General features: G+C 42.9%; 1 protein-coding gene across 10 annotated transcripts in view; it reads left to right on the plus strand.

Moving 5' to 3' along the window:
* Positions 1-25,119, plus strand: part of ARHGAP28 (Rho GTPase activating protein 28) — a 216,530-nt gene that overhangs the window by 56,000 nt on the left and 135,411 nt on the right. The window contains exons 1-2 of one of the 10 annotated variants that reach the window (XM_070050448.1): positions 8,401-8,679; positions 20,460-20,551. The exons of 4 other annotated variants lie outside the window; for them this stretch is intronic. Coding sequence is in view for 1 of the 6 variants with exons in the window: in XM_008261060.4 (XP_008259282.2) it covers positions 9,824-9,843 (20 nt within the window). In the remaining 5 variants the exon portion in view is untranslated. Of the gene's footprint in view, positions 1-8,334; positions 8,680-9,572; positions 9,844-20,459; positions 20,552-25,119 lie in introns of those variants that run through there. 5 more of the 10 variants (XM_051851426.2, XM_051851427.2, XM_070050449.1 and 2 more) reach the window with 5 other exon arrangements.

Raw genomic sequence — 25,119 nt, forward strand, 5'->3', positions numbered from 1 at the left:
TACTATAGAAATGATCCCTGAAAGTGTAGTCTTGTCCATTCATTGTTTCACTACCTAAATGCCCACAAAAGCTGGGGCTGGGCACAGTCTAAGCCAGGAGTCTGAAGCTCAAGGGACTCCATATTTGAGCCATCACTTACTGCCTCCTAGCGGGTATGTCAGCAGGATGCTGGAATCAGGAGCAGAGCCAGGAGTCAAACCCAGGCACTCTGATGGGATGCGGGCATCCCAAACAGCTGCTTAACCCTACCAGATTCCATTTCCATTTTTGTTCATTACTTTCAGTGGTCGCTTCAGAGTTTCTGGATTGTCATTTCATCTTATTACATTCCACCTTCAGATGATATTATATCACGTTATATATAATGTAAGAACCTTGAGGCTGGCGCTGTGGCGCAGTAGGTTAATCATCTGCTTGCGGAGCCAGCATCCCATAAGGGCACTGGTTCTAGTCCCAGCTGTTCCTCTTCTGATGCAGCTCCCTGCTGTGGCCTGGGAAAGCAGTAGAAGATAGCCCAAGCACTTAGGCCCCTGTACCCACGTGGGAAACTCGGAAGAAGTTCCTCAGCCCAGTTTTGGCCTTTGTGGCCATTTGGGGAGTGAACCAGCAGATAGAAGACATCTCTCTCTGTCTCTCCCTCTCACTGTCTGTAACTTTACCCCTCAAATAAATAAATAAAATCTTTAAAAAAAAAACCTTAGGACTTCACACATTCGTTTTCTCTTTCCTTTTCTCTGTTGGCATACCTTTTACTTATTGCCTATGTCACAAATCCCATAGTACATCATTATTATTTTGGTTTTAAACAGTCAGTGTTTTTTTAAAAAAATAAAAACATAATGAAATAGCTTATTTTGTACATACCTAGTTTCTCACAATTTCCCACACATTTTATTCTTTTGTACAGGTCCAAGTTTCCATCTGGTATTATTTTCTTTCTGCTTAAAAAACTTGCTCTAACATTTCTTGTAGTGTGAATCAGCTGCACACGAATTGTCTGTGTTTTGTTTGTCTAAAAAAGTGTTTATCTAGTCTTCCTTCTTGCAGGGGAGTTGCACTGGCTGTAGAATTCTAGGTTGAGTGTTTTTCTCATTCAGTCCTTTCAAGGTAGCTTTCTGCCCCTTTTGGCTTGGGTTGTCTCAGACCAGAAGCTTGGATTCATTCTTATCGTCATTCTCCTGTGTATAATATGTCTGTTTTTCCGCCTCTGCTGTTTTCAATATTTTCTCTTTATCTTTGTTTTCCAGCAAGGGCATCCTGATCTGTTTGCCTGTGGTTTTCTTTCTGTTATCTTTCTTGGAGTTCGTTGAGTTTCTTGGATCTGTGATTTAGAGCTTTCAACACATGTGGATAATGTTCAGCCACTATTTCTTTAAATCAGTTTTCTCTCCCCAAGCCCCATCTCAAGACTCCAGTAACACAAATGAGAGGCCTTCAGAAAGTTCATGGGAAATGTGTATTATGAAGAATCTTGCATCATTTTCAAAGATTTTGTATCAAAACAAACTTACCTTTTAATTCCATTTTCCCAAAATGTTTTTGAAGTTTCCTCATTAGGACACTGAAATTATCCTACATTTCACTGGGGCTCGGGTTGCTTTTTTCAGTTATTTTTTCCTCCGTATATTTCAATTTGGTTATTTCCTATATTGTTTTATCTTTATTGGTTTCTTGTTCAGCAGTTAATTAATATGCTGATAAATCCATACAGTACATTTTTCATTTTGTTTTTTATTTCTACAAAGTTTATTATCTTCCATTTCTCTCCTTGTATCTGTCTCTTTCAACTTCTTACGTAATTGAGCATACTTATGATGGCCATTTAATGTGCTTATGTGCATATTGTTCTGTTATTTCTGAATCTGCTTCTATGTCTCATCGTCTTCTTTGCATTTGTAAAATTTCTGATTGAATACCTGACTTGTTTTGTTGTTGTTGTTGGTCTGTGTCAGGTTTTGCTGCCTTTAATTTTAGAACAAAAATTTTTAATGTATTTATATCCATGTTGTTTGAAAGGCAGAGAGATAGAGACAGACAGTCTTCTAAGTGCTGATTCACTCCCTAAAGGCTTGCAACAACTAAGGCTGGGCCAGGCTAAAGCCAGGAACCCGGGTCTCAATTGAGTCTGCTGTGTGGGTGGCAGAGATGACCCAAGTCCTTGAGCCATCATTGCTGCCTCCCAGGGTGCACGTCACCAGGAAGCTGGAATTAAAGTAGAGCAGGAACTTGAACCCAGGCATTTAGATACGGAATGTGGGCATCTCAAGCAATGTCTTAACCACTGTGCCAGATGCCTGCTCCTATTGCCTTTATTTTTAAGTTTCATTAGGATGAGACTGGAGTAGCCTTTACTTTAAGAGCTGACTTAGCTTGACTAAAATGAGACTCCTGGGGTGCTGACCTAAAGCCCCAAATCTCAACAAAGACTTTTCTATTCTCACTGATCACAACTCAAATGTCTCCTGGCCCTGTGGGATCTCCAGGAATTATTTAACTTATGGATCCTCATTTGTTTTTGCCCAGCTCCGTGAAGTTGACCCTGCACGTAGGCAACCTAATATTCAGGAACAAACTCGAGGAGATCCCATATGGATTTCTTAAGCTACTTGGCTGCATAGTTCCTTCCTGTCTTGTATTTTCCTAGCTAATTCCATCTGTCTGAGCCTCTCTGAGCCCTGTTCTTGGGTTTCCTCTCAATGCTTTGCCAGCACGGACTGCTCATCTGGGCAGACAGTTTAGAGAACTATAGGAATCAGTCATTCCCCTTCTCTCAGTTCACATCTGGTGCTTCTTTGGTCTAATATCAGTAAACAACAATTTCTTACTTGTTTTTACTGGGCAGGCTCATCCAGTCCCGGTTAATCTGGCCAGAAACAATTTCAGTTGTTATAAATATCCTGGGTGTTTCCTCGTACACATTAAGGTAGCCTTTGAGACCATCTTGGTTTTGAGAAGGAAGCGGATTTTGGAGAACAAGAGAGGGGAGACTTCAAGGCTATTTACTGTGCCCGTGCTGGTTACAAACTGAGATTAGGCACAAATCCATGGTTGGGTTTCCCAAAAAGGTAGAGGGCATGGCAAGTAGGGGATAGGGAGTGACAAGTGGGAGAAGAAGAGTGACTGTGACTTCCAGGTTCTCCCCCTGAATCATCTTTCAAATGTAAGGTATGTAAGTCAAGCACAATCTCTCTGCCCATTCGAACTGTTACAAGAAAGCAAGGTTTTTCCTGACTCGAAAAATTTCGTATCTCTAATTTCACTTATGGATGTGACTTTCTTTTCCTGTTTAATGTCCTTGGTACTTTAAGAATTTCTTCAATCTTTTGCATTAGTGCTATTTATCAATGGCATCAAAAGGCCAGGCATTCTATTAAGGAATTGCATTCATAAAGTCATTTCATTTTCACAATGATCCTTGTAGTAGGTACCAGTATGATCTCTATGAAGGTTTCTCAGAAAGTTGATGGAGAATGAATATTAGGAGAAAACTACTCATGCATGCATTCCTTTTTTTTTTTTTTTTTTTTTTTTGGACAGGCAGAGTGGACAGTGAGAGAGAGAGACAGAGAGAAAGGTCTTCCTTTGCCATTGGTTCACCCTCCAATGGCCAGCGCGGCAGGAGCCAGGTGCTTCTCCTGGTCTCCCATGCGGGTGCAGGCTCCAAGCACTTTGGCCATCCTCCACTGCCCTCCCGGCCCACAGCAGAGAGCTGGCCTGGAAAAGGAGCAACCGGGACAGAATATGGCACCCCGACCGGGACTAGAACCTGGTGTGCTGGCTCCGTAGGTGGAGGATTAGCCTAGTGAGCCGTGGCGCCGGCCATGCATTCGTTTTTTGAACTAAGTGAACTCATCTTTTTATTCCATTTTCCAAGAACTTTTTGAAGTTCCCTCATATTTTTTCCATAAGGAGAGCAAGGCTTAGAGAAATTAAGAAATTTGCCCAAGCTCACACATCTTGGAAGCAGCAGGACCAGGATCTGGGGCTCTGCCTCTCTCATTTTGTGCTCTGCATTCTTCCCTTTACTACACATTGCCTCTGTGCTGTAGTGCAATGTTTGTACGGTTGATGGTAGGAATCCTGAACTTCCTCCTCTTGTGGCTGCACAGCATCTAGCAGAGGCCTTGCCCACCACTGTTCCCCTTTGTTACAAGAAAGAGTCCCGAAGTCTCAGAATTTCAGTGTCGCTCGGTTTTAGTTAGCTTGTTCTTAACATACCATGGTCACTAGAGACAGAAGACTTGATCCTGTTGCAAAGTGTGCATACCTGGTGATTACAGATTTGGGGGTGATTGTCACTGTGATATTTGTTCCTTTTAGACATGACTGTAGCTTGTCTTTTCTGACAAAATAGTTTTCTTTCTTTCTTTCGTTCTTTTGGAATAGAGGTCCACTAGCTCACTTCTCAAATGTCTGCAAAATGTCTGCAAGGCATTCCGCCCACCCAGAACAGAAGCCAGGAGCCAAGAACTCGGTCAAAATCGTCCACTTGAGTGGTAGGAGCCCAGTGACTTAAGCCCCCACCTCTGCCTTCCAGAATCTGCATTAGCAGGAAGCCAGAGTCATGAACCAGAACTGGAAGTGAATCCACTGTGATGTGGGACACAGATGTCTTAACTCCAGGGCTAATGGCTCTTCCCAAGATTGATTTTTATGTTTTCTGTAGTAAATGTTTATTAACAAATGTTAGCAATGTTAGGCAATTAGCAACTGTTAGATAAATGCCTATTGCAATAAGATACATAGGCCCAAGTAATGATAGAAATAGCACCATAATGCCCTCTAATCAGTAACTTGAAGTTCCCTGTTTGTTTGCTAACCAAATATAGTTCAGAGGACTGTCTTGGTTAAGTCTGTCAGTAAGGAGACAATAAAGCTGTTCTTCAGGAAATAGCTTGGTGCCCATCAACATCCCCCAAGGGATGACAGAGCCTCTGGGTGCTTTAAAGACTTACATTAGATGAAGGAAAAAAAAAATTGAATACTGGATGGTGGTTTCCACAATGCCTTCACCTCTCCTTCAGGGTCAAACGTGCATGTTCTGGGAGTCATTTAAGCTCCATCTGATAAGCCTCTGTAGTTGAACTCACAAGCTCTGTGTGAACTGGTATTGCCAGGCCAGGGGCTAAATGTAAGGTGAGAAAGCCTGCCTGCTGGAGGCTGCTCAAAAAAATCTCTGAGAACTTCTGTAGAATCTTTAATTATTCAATTAGAAAATGCCACCAGCGCCAGAGTGAGAGGCGAGGAGAGGGACATGGGAGTAACATTGTTCCTGTGTCTGAAACTTTGAATTCAGAAAAACAGAAAGAGAATACTATATAGTATATATTTATATATAGATAATATATAATAGTAAAGTTGCTCTGGTAAGGCAGCCCATCTGTTTCTGACCACCAAGCTGTAGTCTCCAGAATTCTTTTTCACTGACCAAAATCTTTAGAATTGTCAGGTTCAGTCCTTAGGAAACTCTCCTCTGTATTTCCATCTAAAATGACTACATTCAGAGTGAGCAACTTTAAATCTTTATTTTCCATCATATGGCACTTGCAAAAAGATCTGTAGCGTGACGGCTCTTGTTCTGTCCAAAAATGTAGAAGCCAAGGGAGGGCAGAGAAGAAAAGAGAGATGTGGAGGTTCTTGTCCTTTAAGCAAAGGGAGAGAGCTCCTTAGAAGTAAGTGCAATTATCTCACTTTTTTTTCTTAGGATTTTTTTTCTTAGAATATTTATTTCTTCATTGGAGAGTCAGAGAAACAGAGAAAGACAGATAGCACTCCCATCCACATCAGATGTACACAACAGCTGGGACTGGGCCAAGTAAAAGCCAAGAACCAGGAATTCCAACTGGGTCTCGCAGGGAGGTGGCAGGAATCCAAGGGCTTGAGCCATCTCCTGCCGCCTGCTAGGTTATGCGTTAACAGAAAGCTGGATTGGAAGTAGAGCCAGGACTTAAACCTGCTGTGGAATGCAGGTGTCCCAACGAGTGTCTTAACTACTAGGCCAAATGCCAGTCCTTCACGTGGTCTTTTGAGATGCAGGATCTTCCCTCTGTTGTTAATTTTATAAAAAGGACACTTATTTATGAATCACTTTCCTCCTTACTCAGAGTAGATTATTGAACAGTCATCAAGGAATTGATTTGTATTCCCTACAGGCCCAAAGTGGATTCAGGCAACAATGGGAGGGCCCAGCATAAATGGACTGTTTCAGATCACTGAGTATATCCTGTCTCCCAGAATACTGTTAGGTTATACTGAACAGCATGTTGGATGATAAAGAGCATAAGGGACCACAGGCCTTTATTCTTCTTGTCTGGGTAACACTCTTAGAAAAAAAGAAAAATCAATTTGAGTCTCACTGCTGCCAAGCAGGGACTTAAAGGGTAATGGGGAAAAGGGAGCTTCCATTTTTAACAGAAACAGGTCCAAGGAAAATTTTACGTACAGTCTAAACTGGACTAAACTTTCTTCAGTGAATGAATTCATATAAAGTATTATACCTAATAGTCATGCTGCAGGGAGTTGGTACATTAACCACCTCAAGACTACGTGTGTGTTTGAACAGAACGATCCAACAGAGCAGTTGTCTTTATTGCAGCTGCTTTCAAGGACTCCAGCTTGTCTGAATATTTCATGCCATTGTATTTTACCTAGGATATTTCTGTTAGTAAAAACGTTGTATTCATTAACTAATCCAATCAGAATTTGTTCCAGGGTTGCTGTGTGAAGAGCATTGTGCTTGATTTTCTCTGAAATTATGTCTTTATCCATTTATTCATGTGACAGATATTTATTGTATGTTAATATATGCCAAGAACTGTTCCTGGCACTGGAAGTGTTATATCAGCATAACAAATGTGGCTTCTAACCCCCTCTGCAGCTATGTGCTGTTGGGGGAAGTCAGGCACTCATAAAGTAATTCTGCAAAGAAGAGAGGAGATATGCTAACCCCCTTTATCCAGCTATCCACGTGTGATCATCACTTAACAACAGCTGGGAAATAGGATACCAGATTTTAATGATAACATGATCTGATTTGATGGCCAAGTATGGGATCCTTGACACTCATCTTAGGCATTTCTCACAATAGTTTTGTAAATTGCATATTATTAGTTCCATTTATTCAGACAAAAAAAGTCTTAAAAGAGAATGTGAATTTCTCAAGGTACCAAGTGTCGCTCCCCCTCTTCGTGGAGGAACGACACAAGACCCTGCCTAGGCTTCATATCCGAGTCACGGCACCATTATGTCGCCCCCCCCCTTCGTGGAGGAACAACACAGGACCCTGCGCTGTTCTTTTGTCTGCTCGGCCCTCCCCGGGTTTGCTGCTGGTTCTTCCCGGGTTGGCTACCGTCCCTTCCACCTCCGTGGAAGGGCGGTTCCCCCTGCCACATTCCCCACTTCCGCAGGGGAGCGGCACACCGCCGGCCGGCTCTCTCGGGGGCTACACAGGTGTTCCTTCAGCTAGATGTTCCCCTTAGATGTTCCTGGTGCATGCCGTCTCTCTCCTCCTTTATAGTCCTCCTCCGCCAATCCTAACTCGGCTGCCCACACACCGAGTACACTGCTCTCCTCCAATCAGGAGCAGGATCAGCTCCTGGAGGTCATCACTCAAGTTGGCAAGAGGCAGCTGCGTAGAAGCTGTTTTCTCCTCTCCCAGCGCCATATTGTGGGAGAGCAGATGCACAGAATAAGTCCTAATTCCAATAACTTAGTCCAGTCCGGGTTGCTCCCCACACCAAGGCTGGCAAAAGGCAAATTTGGAATTGAACCCTTCCCTTCCGACCATCAATTACATGTTTTTCTCTGCAGTACTGCCTAAAATATGAGTACAAGTGTACTTCAAAAGTTAATGAAAATTGAATTAAAAGATAAGTCTATTTGGGTGCCAAACAACGTTGAATCTATGACTGGTTTTCTCATAATACAAAATCTTTAATGAATTTTTTGAAGACCTCTGGCATGCATGGATTTCAGAAAAGTTTTGTACCAAAATAAACTTGTCTCTTATTTATTTTTGTAAATTTTAACATGATCACAGATCCGTAAAACTTGGCAGTAAAGCATTCTTAATCATTGGTTTGCATTAATTCCATGTTCTATCCACTTTTCAAAATACCCTTGTACATTGGATAAACCATCCACAAATTCTTTTGTACATTTCAGGTTAGTAATCTTTCTGGAAATAAACTTTTACCAAATCATGACAGATATTTTGCTTCTAAGAACTTTTATTAAACCTGGTGTTTGTTTAGTGGTGAAGAGGTGGAGGGGGGAAATTGCCTTCGCACATGTGCTGCGTGAGTCTTCACAAATCTCAGTCCAGGCGAAGCTCATTACACTCTGCAGTCTTCCTAAGGAAGTGGATGGAAGTTAGAGCTGAGACACAAACAGGAAGGCTGGGAGGCAGCATTTGTCCGGCAGGCACCACCTCTTTAAATAGCTGCTGTGCAGGGGGAATTAGTTCTCCACTTAGAGAAGGAACTCCATTGCCCTTTGTTTGTAGTCCTGCAGGGCTGGAGGTCGCCAGTGGCAGTGCTGTCATTTCAGAGGTTGAAGGCAATGCTCAGTGGGTGTGGGGTGCCAGACTGCCTGCCTCTGGGCCATGAGCGGACCCTGGCACAGAGATTTGGGCTTCTCCCGTAAGAATATCAGCCCCGAGACTTCCAACCTGCTGAAAGGTAAGCTTCCAAGTGCTTCTGAATTCAATACTTGGGCTGCAGACTTCTTTCAGTAGGCTGGCTCTTTTTTGATTGCAAAGAGAAGGGAAAAGTGCCAGTAGTTGTTAGAGCTTTTTAATTGTTAAGCCATTATTACAGTTTTGTTAGTAGTTTGTAGGCATTTTAAGTGCTAGTGATTTGTAATTTTTTTCACCTTTCAAATTAGCTTTTTGTTATGGTGTGAAAAGCTCAGATATGGAAGGAAAGTAGGTAAGTCCGATTACTAATCTGAGAAGACTAGCTAAAGTGGAATCTTAATAGTTGCCCTAAAGTGAATGGCATACAAGTCCTCTGATTCCAGTTCCTGTTTTTGTGCTGGAGTCGTTCAACAATCTAAGCCAATCTTTGCAGATAATCATCTAACTTTAGAAACATTTCTTGAGGTAGACTATTACCTAAGCACACTGTTCCACTCTTTAGTGGAAATAATGCATTACTCTGGTCAGGCTACCAAACCTGTCTTGTTTTCAGTGCATGGAACAAAGGCCGCCAGCCAGAGTGGCTGCTTGTGGCCTTGGTTCTGCAGAAGAGGTGAGTGGACAGGGACTGCTCATTCTTTGCCTGCGCAGTAGAAAAGAGTTTCTTCCCTGGGATTTGTGTGACCTGCATCTGTCCATTTTTTCTGATTTTTTTTTTTTTTTTTTTTTTTGGCTTCTGCCTACTCCTCCCCTGTGTAGCTTCTTCAAGATTAATTATCACCTGGGCTAGAGTGTAGGAGTCTTCTGGAAGCCAGTGACCTGATTTGTCTGATCTGTAGCAAACAGCAGCTGCACTTTGAAAAACACAAAAGTATGCTCTTCCCAGAAAGGTTTCTATAATATCTTGTAATCTCTCTGATTATGCTTGTTTTTATTGTCACTGTTACTTGAGAGCCAGAGAAAGAGAGTATGTGACAGACAGAGTTCCCATCTGCAGGCTCACTCCTCAAATGCCCAAAACAGGTTGGGGCTGGCCTGAATCTGGGAGCTGGGAATACAATCTAGGTCTCCCACAATGGGGGGCAATTACTTGAACCATCACCACGGCCTCCCAGGGTCTCCAGTAGCAGGAAGATGAAGTCAGGAGCCTGAGCTGGAGATTGAACCCATGTACTCCTCTGCACGACATGGGCATCTTAGACACAAGGTAAATACCCACTCCCTGATAAACTTCTTTCATGTTTAACTTTTAGGCACTGTCATCCATCCAGCCACTTTGCCAGTGACTCCTTACTTCTCTCATTTCATTTTTGTTCTTGTTCCTGTCCTTAGTGTTGTGTTTGGAGGGGGAAGGAGGAGTATTAGGAGAGGTGCTCTTGTGTTTATTTGAATTTAATTTCCTTTAAATTAGATTTGGATCATGTGCTTTAGGGCATTATGGATTCTTTTTCCTTGAGTCCTATCATCTTTCTATTTGCAAAGCTGTGTTTATAGTTTCTTTATTGTCTTTAAATTGTTTTACTTGTATATTTGTAATCAAGAGATAAAGTCTACTTTGATCCTATTGAGTTTCTTCTTGGATTACAGTGTGGTACAGAAGCCTTCTTCAATGAAATATGGCTTGTCTGCGTTGTGTGTGGATGTGGGTAAAAGATTATTTTTTTCCAGTTTTACCTTTGTTTCAGAAGGTGTAAGCAGAACCAAAGTCCATGATAGGGTGTGGGTTTCCGGTGTCATGCCTAGGATGTGATGTTAGCTTGGTGTGCGCAATTGCAGAAATAATAATGTCACACATGCTTTGGTGATTATTCCTTAAAAAAAGTGATTTTGTTTAAATCTCTTAAGTGATCATGAGTTTGTGATGTATCTAGATAATTTTTTCTAAGTTACTCACTGTGCAGTTTCTGTCTGATGGTCCCTGAAGTTCTAAATACAATCAAATCACTGCTCCCTTCTCCTATAGGCCCCTTGGTATATGGACCTATCCTGAGACCCTGGTTAAATGCCAAACCAAGGGATTAAATGAGTAGGGGCTGTCCTAATCAAAGGCAAGTTTAACAAGATAAGACTGATGTTTAGATTTGAAAATATAAACAAAAAGATCTTATTTTTATGGTAGGGGTAAGGGGGATCAGATAGAACCCAGAACAACACTTAGTGTCTCTAAGCAAACAAAAGCTTTCACAGGGAACAGATTCTGAAAACAATGGTCCTAACAATCCTTTGGCCAAGGATGGGGCCAAAATTTTAGAGAAAAAAGGTACAAAATAGCCTATGGATGAACTGAAAGGAAATCAGTGCCTCTCCCTTAAGTGAAATGACAAAGTAAGGTTTAGTAGAAGGCCTCCTACCGCCTTCAGTTGAGCTGATTGCAGGAATGTGTTTTAAATGCCTGCTTAAAGCCCCAGAGGTGGTGTTTTCAATCAGTCTTGCTGACATAGACTGCAGACCCTGCCTGGACATTTTCCAAAAGTAGAGGATGAAAACAGTTCAGCTAAGATGGACAGTACTCTTATAGTAAAGGCCTTCCCTGGCGCGCTTGGAGACGGGGAGTGTGGCAGCCTTTCAGTCCTCTCTCAGGGCAGTGCAGCTTGTGATAAGACCATTCAGAGATGGAAGATTGCACCAAGAACAATCCCACCGTGCTTATCTGCCCAGAAGGAAGGAGAGAGGCAGAAAGGGGGGATTGTTTCTTAGTGATAGAGAGACCTGTGGAGTATTTCAGAGGGGGAAGAAAAAGCTATTGAGAGGAGTGTTTGGGCAGTGTCAGTGCTGATTAGATGGACATTCATTCTAGGGGACTGCAGTGAGGAGTAAATGATAGGTTTGCAAAGCTCATTTACCAAACACACTTGGGTAAGTAAGCAAACAGGCCTTGTGCTGTTAGCTATGAAAGTTCACCAGAAGCAATCCTCCGCAGGTCAGATGTGTTTGATTAAATGCACTGGAAAATTTAATTCTTTTTTTCTGTTAGGAACACCCATGGTAAAATTGGGGCCAGTGTGGAAAGGATATCTAAACCAGAATTCCCAAGAATCCAAGTGGGTGCTTTCCCCAAATCACTATTTGGAACAATAATTCCAAACAGATCCCATTGTTTGGAAAAGACAGCTGCAAGGCATAATATTTCAGTTATTTGTGCATTGAAGTGGTGTTTAACAATCCGCAAGTTCTAGATTAAATAGATGTTGCCAGAGATTTTTTTTTTTTTTGCCCTATTTTTCTTCCTGTTCCACAACTCCTAGAGTTCATCCCCCAAAATGCTGCCATAACTTGGAGATGCAGAGGCAGGAACCATGTCACAGTCCTGCCTGCTGATGGCAGGGGCTTCCAGGAGAGTCCCCAGTGCTGATCAGTGCCTACGGGCTTTGTACTGTGCACCTATAATAACTTTATGAATATTTCACGCAGGATGCTTTGTAGCAAACAGAGTTAAAATGGAGGCTCTCAGATGAGTTCACATTAGGAGACTCTTTTTTAATAAATCATATTTTACCCTTTCACTTCATGCTTTGTCAACCATGAATTATTCAGTAGGTATGAATCTGCTAGTATATTTTGATAAAGCATTATGGGATTTATCCTTTGATCCATCCCTGGCAACTTCTTTTTATTCTGTCTAAAAAAGGATAGATTTATTTATTTATTATTTGTTTAAAAAGGCATAGTGTCAGAGAGAGAGAGGGAGAGACACTGAGAGGGAGAGAGAGAGAGATCTTCCACCTGTTTGTTCACTCCCCAAATGACCACAATAACCAGGGTTCGGCCAGACTGAAGCCAGGAGCCAGGAACTCTATCTGGGTCTCCTACGTGGGTGGGTGGCAGGGGCCTTAGTACTTGGGCTGTCCTTGGCTGCTTTCTCAGACATATTAGCAAGGAAGTGGATAGGAACTGGAACAGCCAGGATTTGAACCAGCGTTCATACGGGATGTGCGCATCACAGGTGGCAACTTAACCAGCCGTGCCACAATGCCAGTCCCTCCCTTTTTTAAAAAACAAAACACTCTAAACCATCATCTCTTTTTTTTTAATTAGATGAATCTGTGGGCTTCCTTTATTAATAGGAACTTTGAATCTCTCAAAGCCCCCTTCAAATCTGGAGGCTGGAAGAGAGCAGAAGTCACTATTAGGTAAACTCAAAAAGTGGCGGATTGTCCAAAGTCACAGAGGTGCCTGTGGGGTTGAAAGATCCATCAATAGAAACCTGTAGGCTTTTGTGGTAGTGGTAGGAGTGGAAGCATGGCATGCTGGAGCAAGATAGGACATTTGAGATAGAAAACTTGGTACAGGAGTTTTCACATTTGCCTCAGGAAAATTCTAAGGGTGTGAATGGGGCACGTGGGGGTGGAAGGACCTCTGTACCCTCGTCCATGAGCCAACCAGGGATGTTCTGCATTTTTCCTTTTGAATTCCCAGCTTCTATACAAGTTTTTATTTGAACAAATTTTGTAATTCAACAAAGTGGAAACCATTGAACAAATATGGTTGCTGGCATACTGCTGGCTAGCCTTGAAAGTGGAGCTTCTGCTTCCTGCTTCCTTATGTTCATTAATAATCGGTGTCTGCCAACAGGTGATTGGGCTAGTGGTTAAGCCTCCCATGTCTCATCAGAGTGCTCCAGCTTCTGCTGATACAGACCCTGGAAGGCAGCAGTGAGGGCTCAAGTAACTGGGTTCCTGCTCCCCAGGTGGAAGACCTGGATTGAGTTCCCAGCTCCTGACTTTGGCTCCAGCCCAGCTCCAGCTATTGCAGAAATTTGGATAAGAGCCATCTCTCTTTGTTTCTCTTCCTCTCAAATAAGTACATAATTGTTGTTTGAAAACAGAATCAGCTTCTGCACTACAGGGCAGAGCAGTCATTTTTAGCTCAAATCAATAATGCAATGTTCTTACAGATGGACACCATTTGTTCACTACCCGTCAGGGCCCATGCATGTTACAAATAGAGTTTCATTGATCTTCACACACACACACACACACACACAACCCTCCATGAGGAAGCCAAGGCACACTGAGGTTAAGTGTCTTGCCCAGGTTGTAAGTTATACAGCTGTGTGGGGGCAAGAATGAGAATCAAAGTTCGATAGTTTCTGGATCTGGGCACTTTCTCACAATTTTGAGTGAATGCTAAAACTGATATGTGTTTTTTAGTCTAGAGGCAGTAGAAAACTCTTAAGGTTGTGATAGAAGTAGTTGCACAACTTTAAACAATCCTGGAAGACTGTTTCTTCTCATTATAGTCATTATTGTTCATTTTTTATTTCATTTTCTGATTATATTCCTGAAAGAGAAAAGGGTAGTTAATCCCTTTCCTACTACAATGTAAATCTTGTGTGTGTGTGTGTGTGTAAGTGTGTGTCTAGAGGGTGAACTTGTTGGAAAATAAGAGAAAAGAATCAGTTTTGAGAAGGAATGCATTGCAGTGAACTATTGCACGCTCTTAAGCCCTAAGTGGATTCACTGAGCGTTTTTCTGTAATCTGCTTACAATGCTTTCTGTTTACTGAAGATCTGGCTTTTTGGCTGTTGCTTGACTGCTTTGGATTTGTAAACTGATTCTTCTGTCAAAGTCCAGCTCAAATTCCACACCCTCCCCTTCTCCTTAAAGCCCTATATCACCACTCCTCACATTGACCTCTTCTCCAAGTTCCTAGCGGCTATGGTGTCAGTATCTTTGCTGTAATATTTATACAGTTGCAGACTCGGTAAGGGCAGAATTCCTTTTCAATGCATTCTTTGGTCTCCTGATCCAGCTTGGAGGTCCCCATTGGCCACAGGTTGTTTCTCTTACCTCAGTAATATCCCCCTTCCCTCATGGCTAAGAGAGCTGGCCTTGAGTAGTAGTTGATCCCTTGATGATTTTATCCTGCTATTGGTTCTGTTTTTATTACGTGAGTACACACAGCTTGTTCTTCCCCAAGGTAATTCTTGAAATAGTTGAAGAATATGATCATGCTTCCCCCAGAGCCTTCTCAATTTCTCTAGTGCAATCAACATTTTCCCACGTGGGATGGCTGCTTGGTAGTCTCTCTTGGACTATATTGCACTGAAGTCAGTCCTGTCAGCACTCTTCCCAGAGCTGGGTTTTAGTTTTGCTGGATTTAGGACAATCATCTTCCCTTTCTGTATGATGTTTTTCTATTCCTATGCCTCTTAAGATTCATTTGCTTTGCTGGCATCCATGTTATGCTGTTGGTATGCACTGACCTTGCAGGTGGCCACAGTTCCTTGTTGTTTTTCACATGAACTCTGCTCATACCAGGAAGTGATCATCCTGCACATGCACAGCTGAAGTTTCTACAGTTATGCTCACTCCTATGACGACTGTTATGCTGTTATGGTAGTTTCTTTTTTTTTTTTTTTCCTGACAGGCAGAGTGGACAGTGAGAGAGAGAGACAGAGAGAAAGGTCTTCCTTTGCCGTTGGTTCACCCTCCAATGGCCGCCGCGGCTGGCGCGCTGCGGCCGGCGCACCGCGCTGATCCAATGGCAGGAGCCAGGAGCCAGGAGCCAGGAGCCAGGAGCCAGGTGCTTTTCCTGGTCTCCCATGGGGTGCAGGGCCCAAGCACCTGGGCCATCCTCCACTGCACTCCCTGGCCACAGCAGAGAGCTGGCCTGGAAGAGGGGCAACCGAGACAGAATCCGGCGCCCCGAGCGGGACTAGAACCCGGTGTGCCGGCACCGCTAGGCAGAGGATTAGCCTAGTGAGCCGCGGCGCCGGCCCCTTTTTTTTTTTTTTAAGATTTATTTATTTATTTGAAAGTCAGAGTTACACAGAGAGAGAAGGAGAGAGAGAGGGAAAGAGAGAGGTCTTCCATCCGTTGGTTCACTCCCCAGTTGGCCACAAGAGCCAGGAGCCTCCTCCAGGTCTCCCAGGTAGGTGCAGGGGCCCAAGGACTTGGACCATATTCCCCTGCTTTCCCAGGCCATAGCAGAGAGCTGGAGCAGAAGTGGAGCCGCCGGGTCTTGAACCGGCACCCATATGGAATGCCGGCAGTGCAGGCAGCGGCTTTATCCACTACACCACAGCACCGGCTCCCTGGTAGTTTCAATCCACTAGTCCTTCCAATTGAGTATTTCTTGACTTGTGGATTTTGTTTCAAAATTGTCCATTAGATTTTGTAAGGAAAATTATCAGAAAAATAAATGCCTGCAATTTTAAAATCTAGTAAATCTCCCCTAAGAATACCTCTACTCATGAGACCTCATTGAGGAGACTTAAGAGCTCTTCTCAACCTACTGATTAAAGCCCAAAAGTGTCTTCTCCTGTATCTAGAGTATTTTATTTTTAGTGATAGTCTACCCTTTGTATCTACAGGTTCCTTACCCATAGGCTCAAGCAACCATGGGTCAAGAACACGTTTTAAGGATTGTGCTCATACTGAACACATACAGACTTTTTTTCTTGGCATTATTTCCTAAACAACACAGAATAACAACCATTTAAATAGCATTGTACTAGGTATTATAAATAATCTACAGATGATTTAAAGTATATGGAAGAATATTTGTAGGTTGTGGTCAAATGTGATGTTATTTTATAAAAGGGACTTGAACATCTGTAGATTTTGGTATCCTTGTGTGAAGGTAGGGTCCTGGAACCAATCTTCCATGGGTATCAAGAGACGACCATACGCTTTCTACTGCGTCACCAGTTATATGAGTCAAGAGTCATTCATTCTACTCCATTCTCTTATCTTCTTCTGCTGTGCAGCTTTGCCCACCCAGGGCTTCCTCTCAGAATGCTTGTCATGCTCTTACCATCATCTCTACAGTCAGATCACTCCCATCCTTATCCTAAGGTCTTTCCTGAACTTTTAGTAGGAAGTACTTTCTTGTTTCTCTGAGTTTCTCAGCAGTATTGTGTAATATGCTTAGCAATTATTTTAGCCTGTGTAGTATGATTGAGAGCATAGACTGCAAATGGACAGCCTGTGTGCAAATCCTAGTTGTACCCCTTAATAGTTTAATTATGGACAAGTGCATTCTTCTCTCAAATATCAGTTCTCACAGCTGTAAAATTGGAATAGTAGTACCCACCTCACAAAGTCATCGTGGGGTTCATCCAGTTAGTTTGTGCAAAGCACTTAGAGTGGTACCTGGCACATAGCCACTACTTAATAATTGTTAGCTATATCTATAGGCACTCAATATGTGTTTGTGAATTTTAGTGAAAAAATTCAGAATAACTTATGGACCTAATTGCTTGAATCCTCAAAGCATGGCTGCAAGAAGAAACACATCCAAATTTGTAGAAATTGAATATTACATAGAATAAGATTTTTCCATGAAGCATTGTGAGATGGTCTCGAACTGGTCACCAGACTCACAGACTCTTTCATTTATTGTCAGCTGGACAGCCAAATATTAGTCCATATTTTTATAAGCACTGTGTGTATCTACAGGTATAGAGAAGTGCAGCTAGGCTGGAGAAGCATGGCCTCCATGTTATGAACTGTGATTATTAACACTGAAATTAAATCATTAGTCAAAACCTAAGTGTATCTTGTAGACCTATGATGTTGTGCTAGTTTGCATTTTGTTTTTTGCATCATAACAAAAATTATAAAACCTTTTTTCCCCTTTTATAAAGCATAATCCTTAGTTCCTTGAGAAAACATCACTGTCAAGGAGCATCAGAAACTCATGCATTTAACTTTTGACATTCATCTGGGGATTAGCAACCTGTATCCCACTAGCTGACTCTGACCTCAATATTTATTGAAGGCCTACCAAGAATCTTGTATTTGGTTAGGTAGTATAAGAAAGTCAGGAAGGACAAGGTGAGATGTCTGTACTCAGGAGCTTATTTGGAGACATAAAACATAATAATTAATAAAATAATAATAGAAGGTATTTATTATATTATCATATTATATTATTTATTATATTATCATTATACGGAAGTTCTGTACTCAGTTAATTACTAAGTCAGCAGTGTAGAAAAGTGGGCATGATAAGAACCTAAACAGGTTAGTTTTTAATTGCTACAAAACTATTTCAGTTGTCCTCCTTGACAATCAACTCAAGAAGCCCTACCGACTAATGGGCAGGAGACACAAACACATTAGCAATAAGTAATTATGGGAGTGATTATAGTTAGGAGGAGGGTGAATTTTGGACAAGATGCGTTTCAGTTGAGAACCACAGAAAGCAATTTCACATCCTTAAGAGTCAGAGCTCAGAGTGACCAGCCCAACAATTTGTGAACTTTAATATATTTGTACGAAGTGTTTCTTCTTTGAAAAATTTTCTCTATATTAAATAGCAGATATGAGTATACCTGGTGATGAGGAGGAGCCAACACATTATCATATTTAGGTCTGATGGCAACCTTATATTGTCTCATCTTTGAGACAAGGGAAAATTGGATTTCAGAGTGGTACTTAAGTTATTCTGTCAGTGAGGGGTAGATTGGGATTCAACTCACTTGCACTTACCTGCAAAGCCCACTTTCTTAATTGCTATTTTGTCCTCCTGGGCTCTGATAGAGCAGCCTCATGATTAGGTTGTTATAGCTGAATTTTAGGAAGATAAGGGCAGGGAGTCAGGACACTGTGATACAATATAAGGAGTTTTGGCTGTCCTCCCAACAATTGGAGAGGCTTTACCAACTGATTGTTAATACTAAAAGTTTTGTTTTAGAAAAACAGAACTTGCTATGGTACATGCAGGACATCAAAGTGGGAGGAGACAAGAGATTAGGAGGTCAGTCGGGAAATACAGTAGCCTGGATATATCAAAAACGTGGACACTGGACATGCAAAAGAATAGAGAATGATGGATTTGAGAGAAGTGTTGGAGGGAGACTCCCTGGGTTCATACCTTTATCCCCTGTGGAGCACACAGAAGAAGAAAGAGTGAAAATGGCAGGGTGTGTAATGATGCCATTCCCGAGGCTGGGGAAATGAAGTGATTACAGTTAGGCGGAGGGTGAAGTGTGGACAAGATGAATTTCCAGTTGACAAACACACAGAAAGCAGTTTCGTACCCCTGAGAGCCAGAGCTCGAGAGTGATCAGGCCAGCAATTTGCAAATCCTCGGGGAATGGATAAGATCATTGCTGGGCAGCTGAAATTAAAGAGAGATTGAAGAGGAAGAAGGAAAGAATCTAAGAAAGCCACCAGCTTTGAAGGAACGACCAACCCTTCTTAGCTCAGTTCTAGTCTGGTGGCTACACAGGGACTCTGGTAAGACGTACGTGTTTCCCAAGCCTTCATCAGTGTGATTTCTAGCCATCCTTTGCGGTGGTTCCTGTAGACCGTGGCTAAGCTGGTAGCTCTTGATTTCTACTGGTTTCATTCTGAGATTGACCGCAAACTCAGGAAAGGTTTGAGTTTAAGAATTGACTAAGGATTGGTACAGTATAAATTCATAAACCACTTGCTTGGTTAGATGTTTCGGCTTTTCTTTAGAATTAGGATTTTTTTTCCCATGAAGTTGCCATGTTAGATTTCTAGCTTTAAAATAAGTTGTTTCAGTGATGGAATTCACATGAACTGACTGGCAACTCCTTTATGGGCTACAAAATTCTTGTGCAAAGTCTTGGTATCTTTATTGGCAGCTTCCTATATCCTAAAAAAAATGTGTGACCTCCTTGATTCTATTGCAGTGCCCTCATTCAGTAATGAGCGGAAGAAATTGATTATATGGGATGCTTCAAAGAGTACATGGAAAAAAGAATTAAAAGATGTTTATTTTGTTGCAGAAAATTTTAAAAACCCACGCATAGTTTTTTTTTCACAGTATGTGTTTTTCATGAACTTTTGAGAGATCCTTCTTATGCATGGATTTCAAACATTTTTTTGTGCCAAAATAAACCTATCTTAATTGTATTTTTTCCACTGAGTTTTTGTGTACTCTTGTATTATTTGCTCCAGGCAGCTTTTTAGCAATGGCTACTGCGTGAGAAGCAACAATTTTGCAAGTAGCCTATTGGAAAATACTACTCAAGGTACAGAGCAGAGTTTTTTTTGTTTTGTTTTGTTTTGTTTTTTTAAGATTTACTTTTATTTTATTTAAAAAGCAGTTACAGAGGTTGAGGGTGAGGGATAGCAGAGCAGGAGACATCTCCAGTCCTCTTGTTCATTCCCCAAATGGCAGCAATAGCCAGCGCTAGGCCAGGCCGAAGCCAGGAGCTTAAAACTCCACCCAAGTCTCCCACGTGGGTAGCAGGGGCCCAGATACTTGGGCCATCCTCTGCTGCTTTCTCAGGTACATTACCAGGGATCTGGGTCAGAAGTGGACAGCCTGGACTCCGACCGGTGCTCATGTGGGATCCCAGTGTTGCAGGCAGTGGCTTAGCCTGCTCTGCTACAGTGCTGGCTTCCAGAACGGAGTTCTGACTCTGAGGTCGCACTGCCTGAGTTTGAATCCAAGCTCTTCCTCCTGCCTAGCCATATGACTTCAGACCAGTGACAAACTGTGTTTCCTTACCTCTGAAATAAATTATAACAATTCTATGTTCAGTATTATTATTATTATAGTTAGAATAGAGCCTGTATTTGTAGGATTTCTCATGGAATTATTGAAGATATTCGACAAGTATTTTAGCCAGTGTTGGGCAGTAGAGAGTGTTAGGTATAATTATTGAGCATTAATACACCTTGACCGGAGTCAATTCCTTTTATTCTGTCTGAAATACCTTTGTGGGTCTCTGGAGATGTTTTTAACCTAAATTCTCTGAATATAATATAGCTCCTAGCTGGATGGTACTGTGCATAACAGGTTCTCTGAGATCAGAGGGTATTGAACTCCTGCAGCAGTTCATTCGAATGGATTGGAAAGACTCTACTTTTTCAGGGTATTCCTCCCTTCCTCTTACAGAATCACCACTTGACATCTGTCAGCAGAGCGCTGGCCTGACTCTGCCGCTTAAGCAAGGGTCAGAACATCTGAAGTGATCTGCAGATATTCTGGTATGTTCTTTTCCTTTGTTCTCCAGACCAGGTCACAAAGACGGCTTGCCTGAGTGTTGTAGAAGCGATTCCTTTAATGTCCATGACATGGAATCAAACAGACATAAGAGCCTGGCCTTTTGTAGGCCACCATAAATATTAAATTGAGTTTGGGTTCAGGTATTCATGTAAGGTACACAGTATAACCTCAAATAAAAGCACTCTTAAACACTAGGCATTTTTGTCTAGCTGTTAAGATATTAGAGTCCCTGAGTTCAATTCCTGCTGCTGGCACCTGATCCCAGCTTCTTGCTAATGTAGACCCTGGAAGGCAGCAGTGATGACTCAAGTAATTGGGTTCCTGCCTTCCATGTGGGAGACCTGGACTGAGTTCCTAGCTCCCAGTTTTGGCCTGGCCTAGCCCTAGACATTGGGCATTTGGAGAGTGAATCAGTGAATGGGAGCTCTCTATCTTTGTCTTTCTGCCTATCAAGTAATAAAAAAAAGCAATTTTGCATCGTGTTATTTGACAATTTCTCTAAATTGCAGTATTTAGAAAGATGCTGAAGCTCTGCAAATTAAGCAGTGATATCCTTGGGTTGCTGATTAGGGTTGTGGAATTTGTATGATAGAAAAATAAGAATAACGGTGCCAGCAAAATAGACATTTTCAGGAACTGCATATATTAATCACATTTTCTCTGGTGCAACAAGATTGCTGAAGGCTTTATCATTGCATCTATTGTTCCACAAGCTGAATAGGAACACTGTTTATATTCCAGGTTTCCCATTTTGTTTTCATCAGGATTCTAAAGGAAAGTTTCAGTGTGTTAATCAACCCCTGACCTCCAAAACAGTCTTTTTGGGAACACTGTCTGCCTTCGTTCTGGGGGGTGTGGTTACGGTCAATAGCTCATCGGTCCTTACAGAGAGCAGAACCGTCTGCCTGTTCTTGTATAGTGTGTTAACCATCTTCCTCCTCATGAGGTACAATATGTTAGCAGCAGTGAGAATCCATTTATCAAGACCTGCGCTGGCCTCTGACAATTTTTTATTGCTTCAAAATTACTCTGACCTGCAGGCCTCTTTGTAACAAACTTCAGGCAGGAATTCAACTATTCTGCTACAAAAGTAAATGGAAGAGAACAAAAAAGCCACTGACACTGAACCTGAGAACCCTGAGCTTAGGTCAGACTGATTGCTTTGGACTGGGATGGGTTGGGAAACTTCAGGGGGGAATCTGAGGCTGTGGCAGAAAGCAGGCTCTGGTCCCTTGTGAGCAGCAGCGTGGGCAGCTATGCTGACAACAGTCAGCAGGGCTGGACTGCACGTGCCACCTCTCGTCCATGACCAAGGATAAGGCCCAGGTGCTATCGGGATGCCATGTGTTCTGCATGGGCTGGGCCCACTGGGCCATCCCAGGTTGAAGTCAGAGCTCAGATAAGATCAATGTCAAGGCCAGGTGGCTGGCCCCATCAGTCCACTGGGCTGAAGGCCAGAATTTGACTTTAACCAAATATTCACGTTTACCACTTTAAGCAATGAAGGCTAAAAGAAAAATCAGCCAGTCTTGTGATGCATATGAATTCCACAGTCACAGAATATAAAAGGTTCTTATTTTTGATTATCAAATTTATATTCTAACTCTGAGCCCGCATTTCTGACAGAAGAAAAAACTTAATATAGTCAAAGCCACAGCCAGTCAGCTTGATCCAATTTTGTGCTTTTGAGGTTGCTTCTGGGTAAAATTCAGGCATATTCAGACTCTCTCCCCTTGTCTTCCTCCTTTCCCTCCCCTCTCCCACTCTTTTCCTCCTTAGAGCAGTCAGGGGACCCGGATCCTGGCTCAGTAGAGCAGTCAGGGGATCCAGATCCTGGCTCAGTAGAGCAGTCAGGGGACCCGGATCTTGGCTCAGTAGAGCAGTCAGGGGACCTGGATCCTGGCTCAGTCTTCCCCTGACTTTCCTGAGTCCTACCCCAGTCCGATTGAATGCAGAACTCCTGGCATGGGCACGTGGCTGGCTGTGGTCACCAGCTTGGCTGCCACCTGTTTCTCTATGAGGAGCTGAGCCTTGGTCTCCCCTGGTTTCTGACAGGGACTGCCCACTCTGCAGCTCCTCCCATGGGGACCCTTAGCTCAGCCAGGAGTGTGCCTGCCTCAGAGACTCAATCTCTGTGTCCCCCTCCCCCTCTTTCTCAGCTGCAGTCAGCACCCCCTCAGGCAACACGGGGAACTCCTGACCCCAGCATGCCTTAGCCCATCTGCCGCATGCCCATCTGCCGGCTCTGTCTGCCCCTCCTGCCCCTGTGACACGCGATGTGTCTCTGAGCTGCCTCCCTTAATCATGGAGGAAGGGAGGCAGGAAGCAAGTGTCCTCCCAGGTGCCCTTGAACTTTGAGGGAAAGCCTGCGGAACCCCAACTCCCACCCTGATGTGCTGGCTTTTTTAACAGGACTGGGAAAAGCACAGGGCCTCTGCTTGCTCTCCCAGTTTTTCTTTTCTCTGGAGTTTGGAGTGGGGTGGTGAAAAAAACTTGTTTTGCCAGTTCATATCTTTTTTCAAAACTTCTTGGACTCTCATTTGAATTAGAGCCAAGAATGCGGTATCTTTGTTTTGCTGTTTTTGTTTTTCTGGTTTTTTCTTTTTCCTCTGCTGTCAACTCTCCCTGGGGCAGATGAACTGACCACCTCCTATCTCTTGGAGTAGGGCGGAGAGAAGGGGTGGACTGCTGGAGGAGGTGGTGACGGGACCCATGTCTGTCAACATCCTCTGTCACCCTGCCCGTAGCACCAGCTCTGACTCACCAGTCAAGGTGCAGTGCGCTTCTCCCTTCCTTGTGATTCCGGCCCTTTTTTGTTGCTCTCCTCCCTCGGAAGGACTTCTGTGCTTAGCGCTGTTACTGAGGAGGGCTCCGGCACCCTCCTCAGGAGTGGGGACGCAACACTGCATTGTGGGGTGCAGGAGTGAGAACGTTCGCTGTTCCCAACATGCTGAAAACCCAGACATGATGCTGCTGATCTTTCTATTTTTTAATGTTTGCCTAAAAGCTCTGCTTAGAGCACTCATGATGAATTCTTTGACATATATACCCCCCTCTGTCCATCCTTGCAGCTTCAGTTTTTGTGGATTTGACCAAACTTGGATTGAAAACATTTTTAAAATTGTATCTGTACTGAACATGTGCAGATTTGTCTTACGGTCATTATTCCCTAAACTGTGCCATATAACAACTATTCATACAGCATTATAGGTAAATTAGAGATAATTAAACCAAGTTATATGCAAATAATATAATTTTATATAAAGGACTTGCACATCGTGGTTTTTTATAGCCATGGAGGTTATGGAACCAATCCCTGGTGAATACTGAGGGTTGACTGTGTGTGTATGCTATATAGCTATGTGCATATGATATACATTTGTATATTGTGTATACTCTGTGAATAATATTCATGGTGTTTACTATTTACTCATGGTATTTACTATTTTTTTATTTTCCTTGGGTCTGCTTTTTTCCCAAATATTGGAAATCTGCCAGTTACATTGCACTGAAAATCCAAAAAGGGGTTGGAGGATTTCAGGCCACGTTTCCCTGAGATGAGAGTGACCTCTGAATGCCCAGCTCAGAAGGCCAGTCCTGTTTCCCAAGCAATCCAGCAGAGGTCACTCTGTTTTTTCCCTCCTGAGCCAGGCTTTGAAAATGGCTTCCCTGGGCTTCTGTGTGCCTTTGCCTCAGGCTTTTAGCTTGTTGCTCTGTGATCTGTAAAGCTGCCCCTACTTACCATGTCAGACTCATTGCAGTCTTTTAAAAACAATTTTTTTTTTCTGAGAAGCAAACAGAGAGAGAGAGAGAGAGAGAGAGAGAGAGAACTGTCATCCCGTGGTTTATTACCCCAAATACCCACAACAGGCAGGGATGCCTAAGCCAGGAGCCAGGAACTCACTCCAGGTCTTCCTCGTGGGCAGGAACCCAATTATTTGATCTATCACCGTGCCTCTCAGGGTCTGTACTAGTAGGAAGCTGGAGTCAGGAGCTGGACTGGGAGTTGAACCCATGCAGTCTGGGTCTTAACTGCCAGGCTGAACACTCGCCTGTCCTTGAAGTCTTTGTTCATCGAGCTCCCAAGTCCAGATCTCTGTTTTAAGGGCATTTCTTTTAACCACAGGAAATTATACATTGCTAAGTTAGCTGAAGTCTCTCTGTTGAACAGTTCCCTTTCCCTCCAATCCATTTCCCATTCCTCTCCTGCTCTGTGCTCTGGGGGCTCATCCATGAGCCTCTCCTCTTCAGATCCCAGCTGAGTCTGGCTACTGGGAGGCACAGGAGGAGAGCAGAAAGGGAAAAAGAGAATAAGACTGGGATGTCTGTTCTCCGTTCCCCTCCCCTTCTTCCCAAGATCACAGCTCTTCCCATGATCCTGCCGCCCTGCTCCTGTTCGAGCTCCAAAGTTCTATAGTTCTGGTAGTACCTCTTCTTTGTAAATAGCCGAATAGCCTCCTCCCAAGTTACCCTGTTTGAGTCTCTATCTGCTTCCTCCCAGGACTCAATCTAGTCCCTACAGTTATAAACTCCCAGTGTATATACCCCT

Source organism: Oryctolagus cuniculus, chromosome 10 (genome assembly GCF_964237555.1).
Source record: "Oryctolagus cuniculus chromosome 10, mOryCun1.1, whole genome shotgun sequence".
NCBI lineage: Eukaryota > Metazoa > Chordata > Mammalia > Lagomorpha > Leporidae > Oryctolagus > Oryctolagus cuniculus.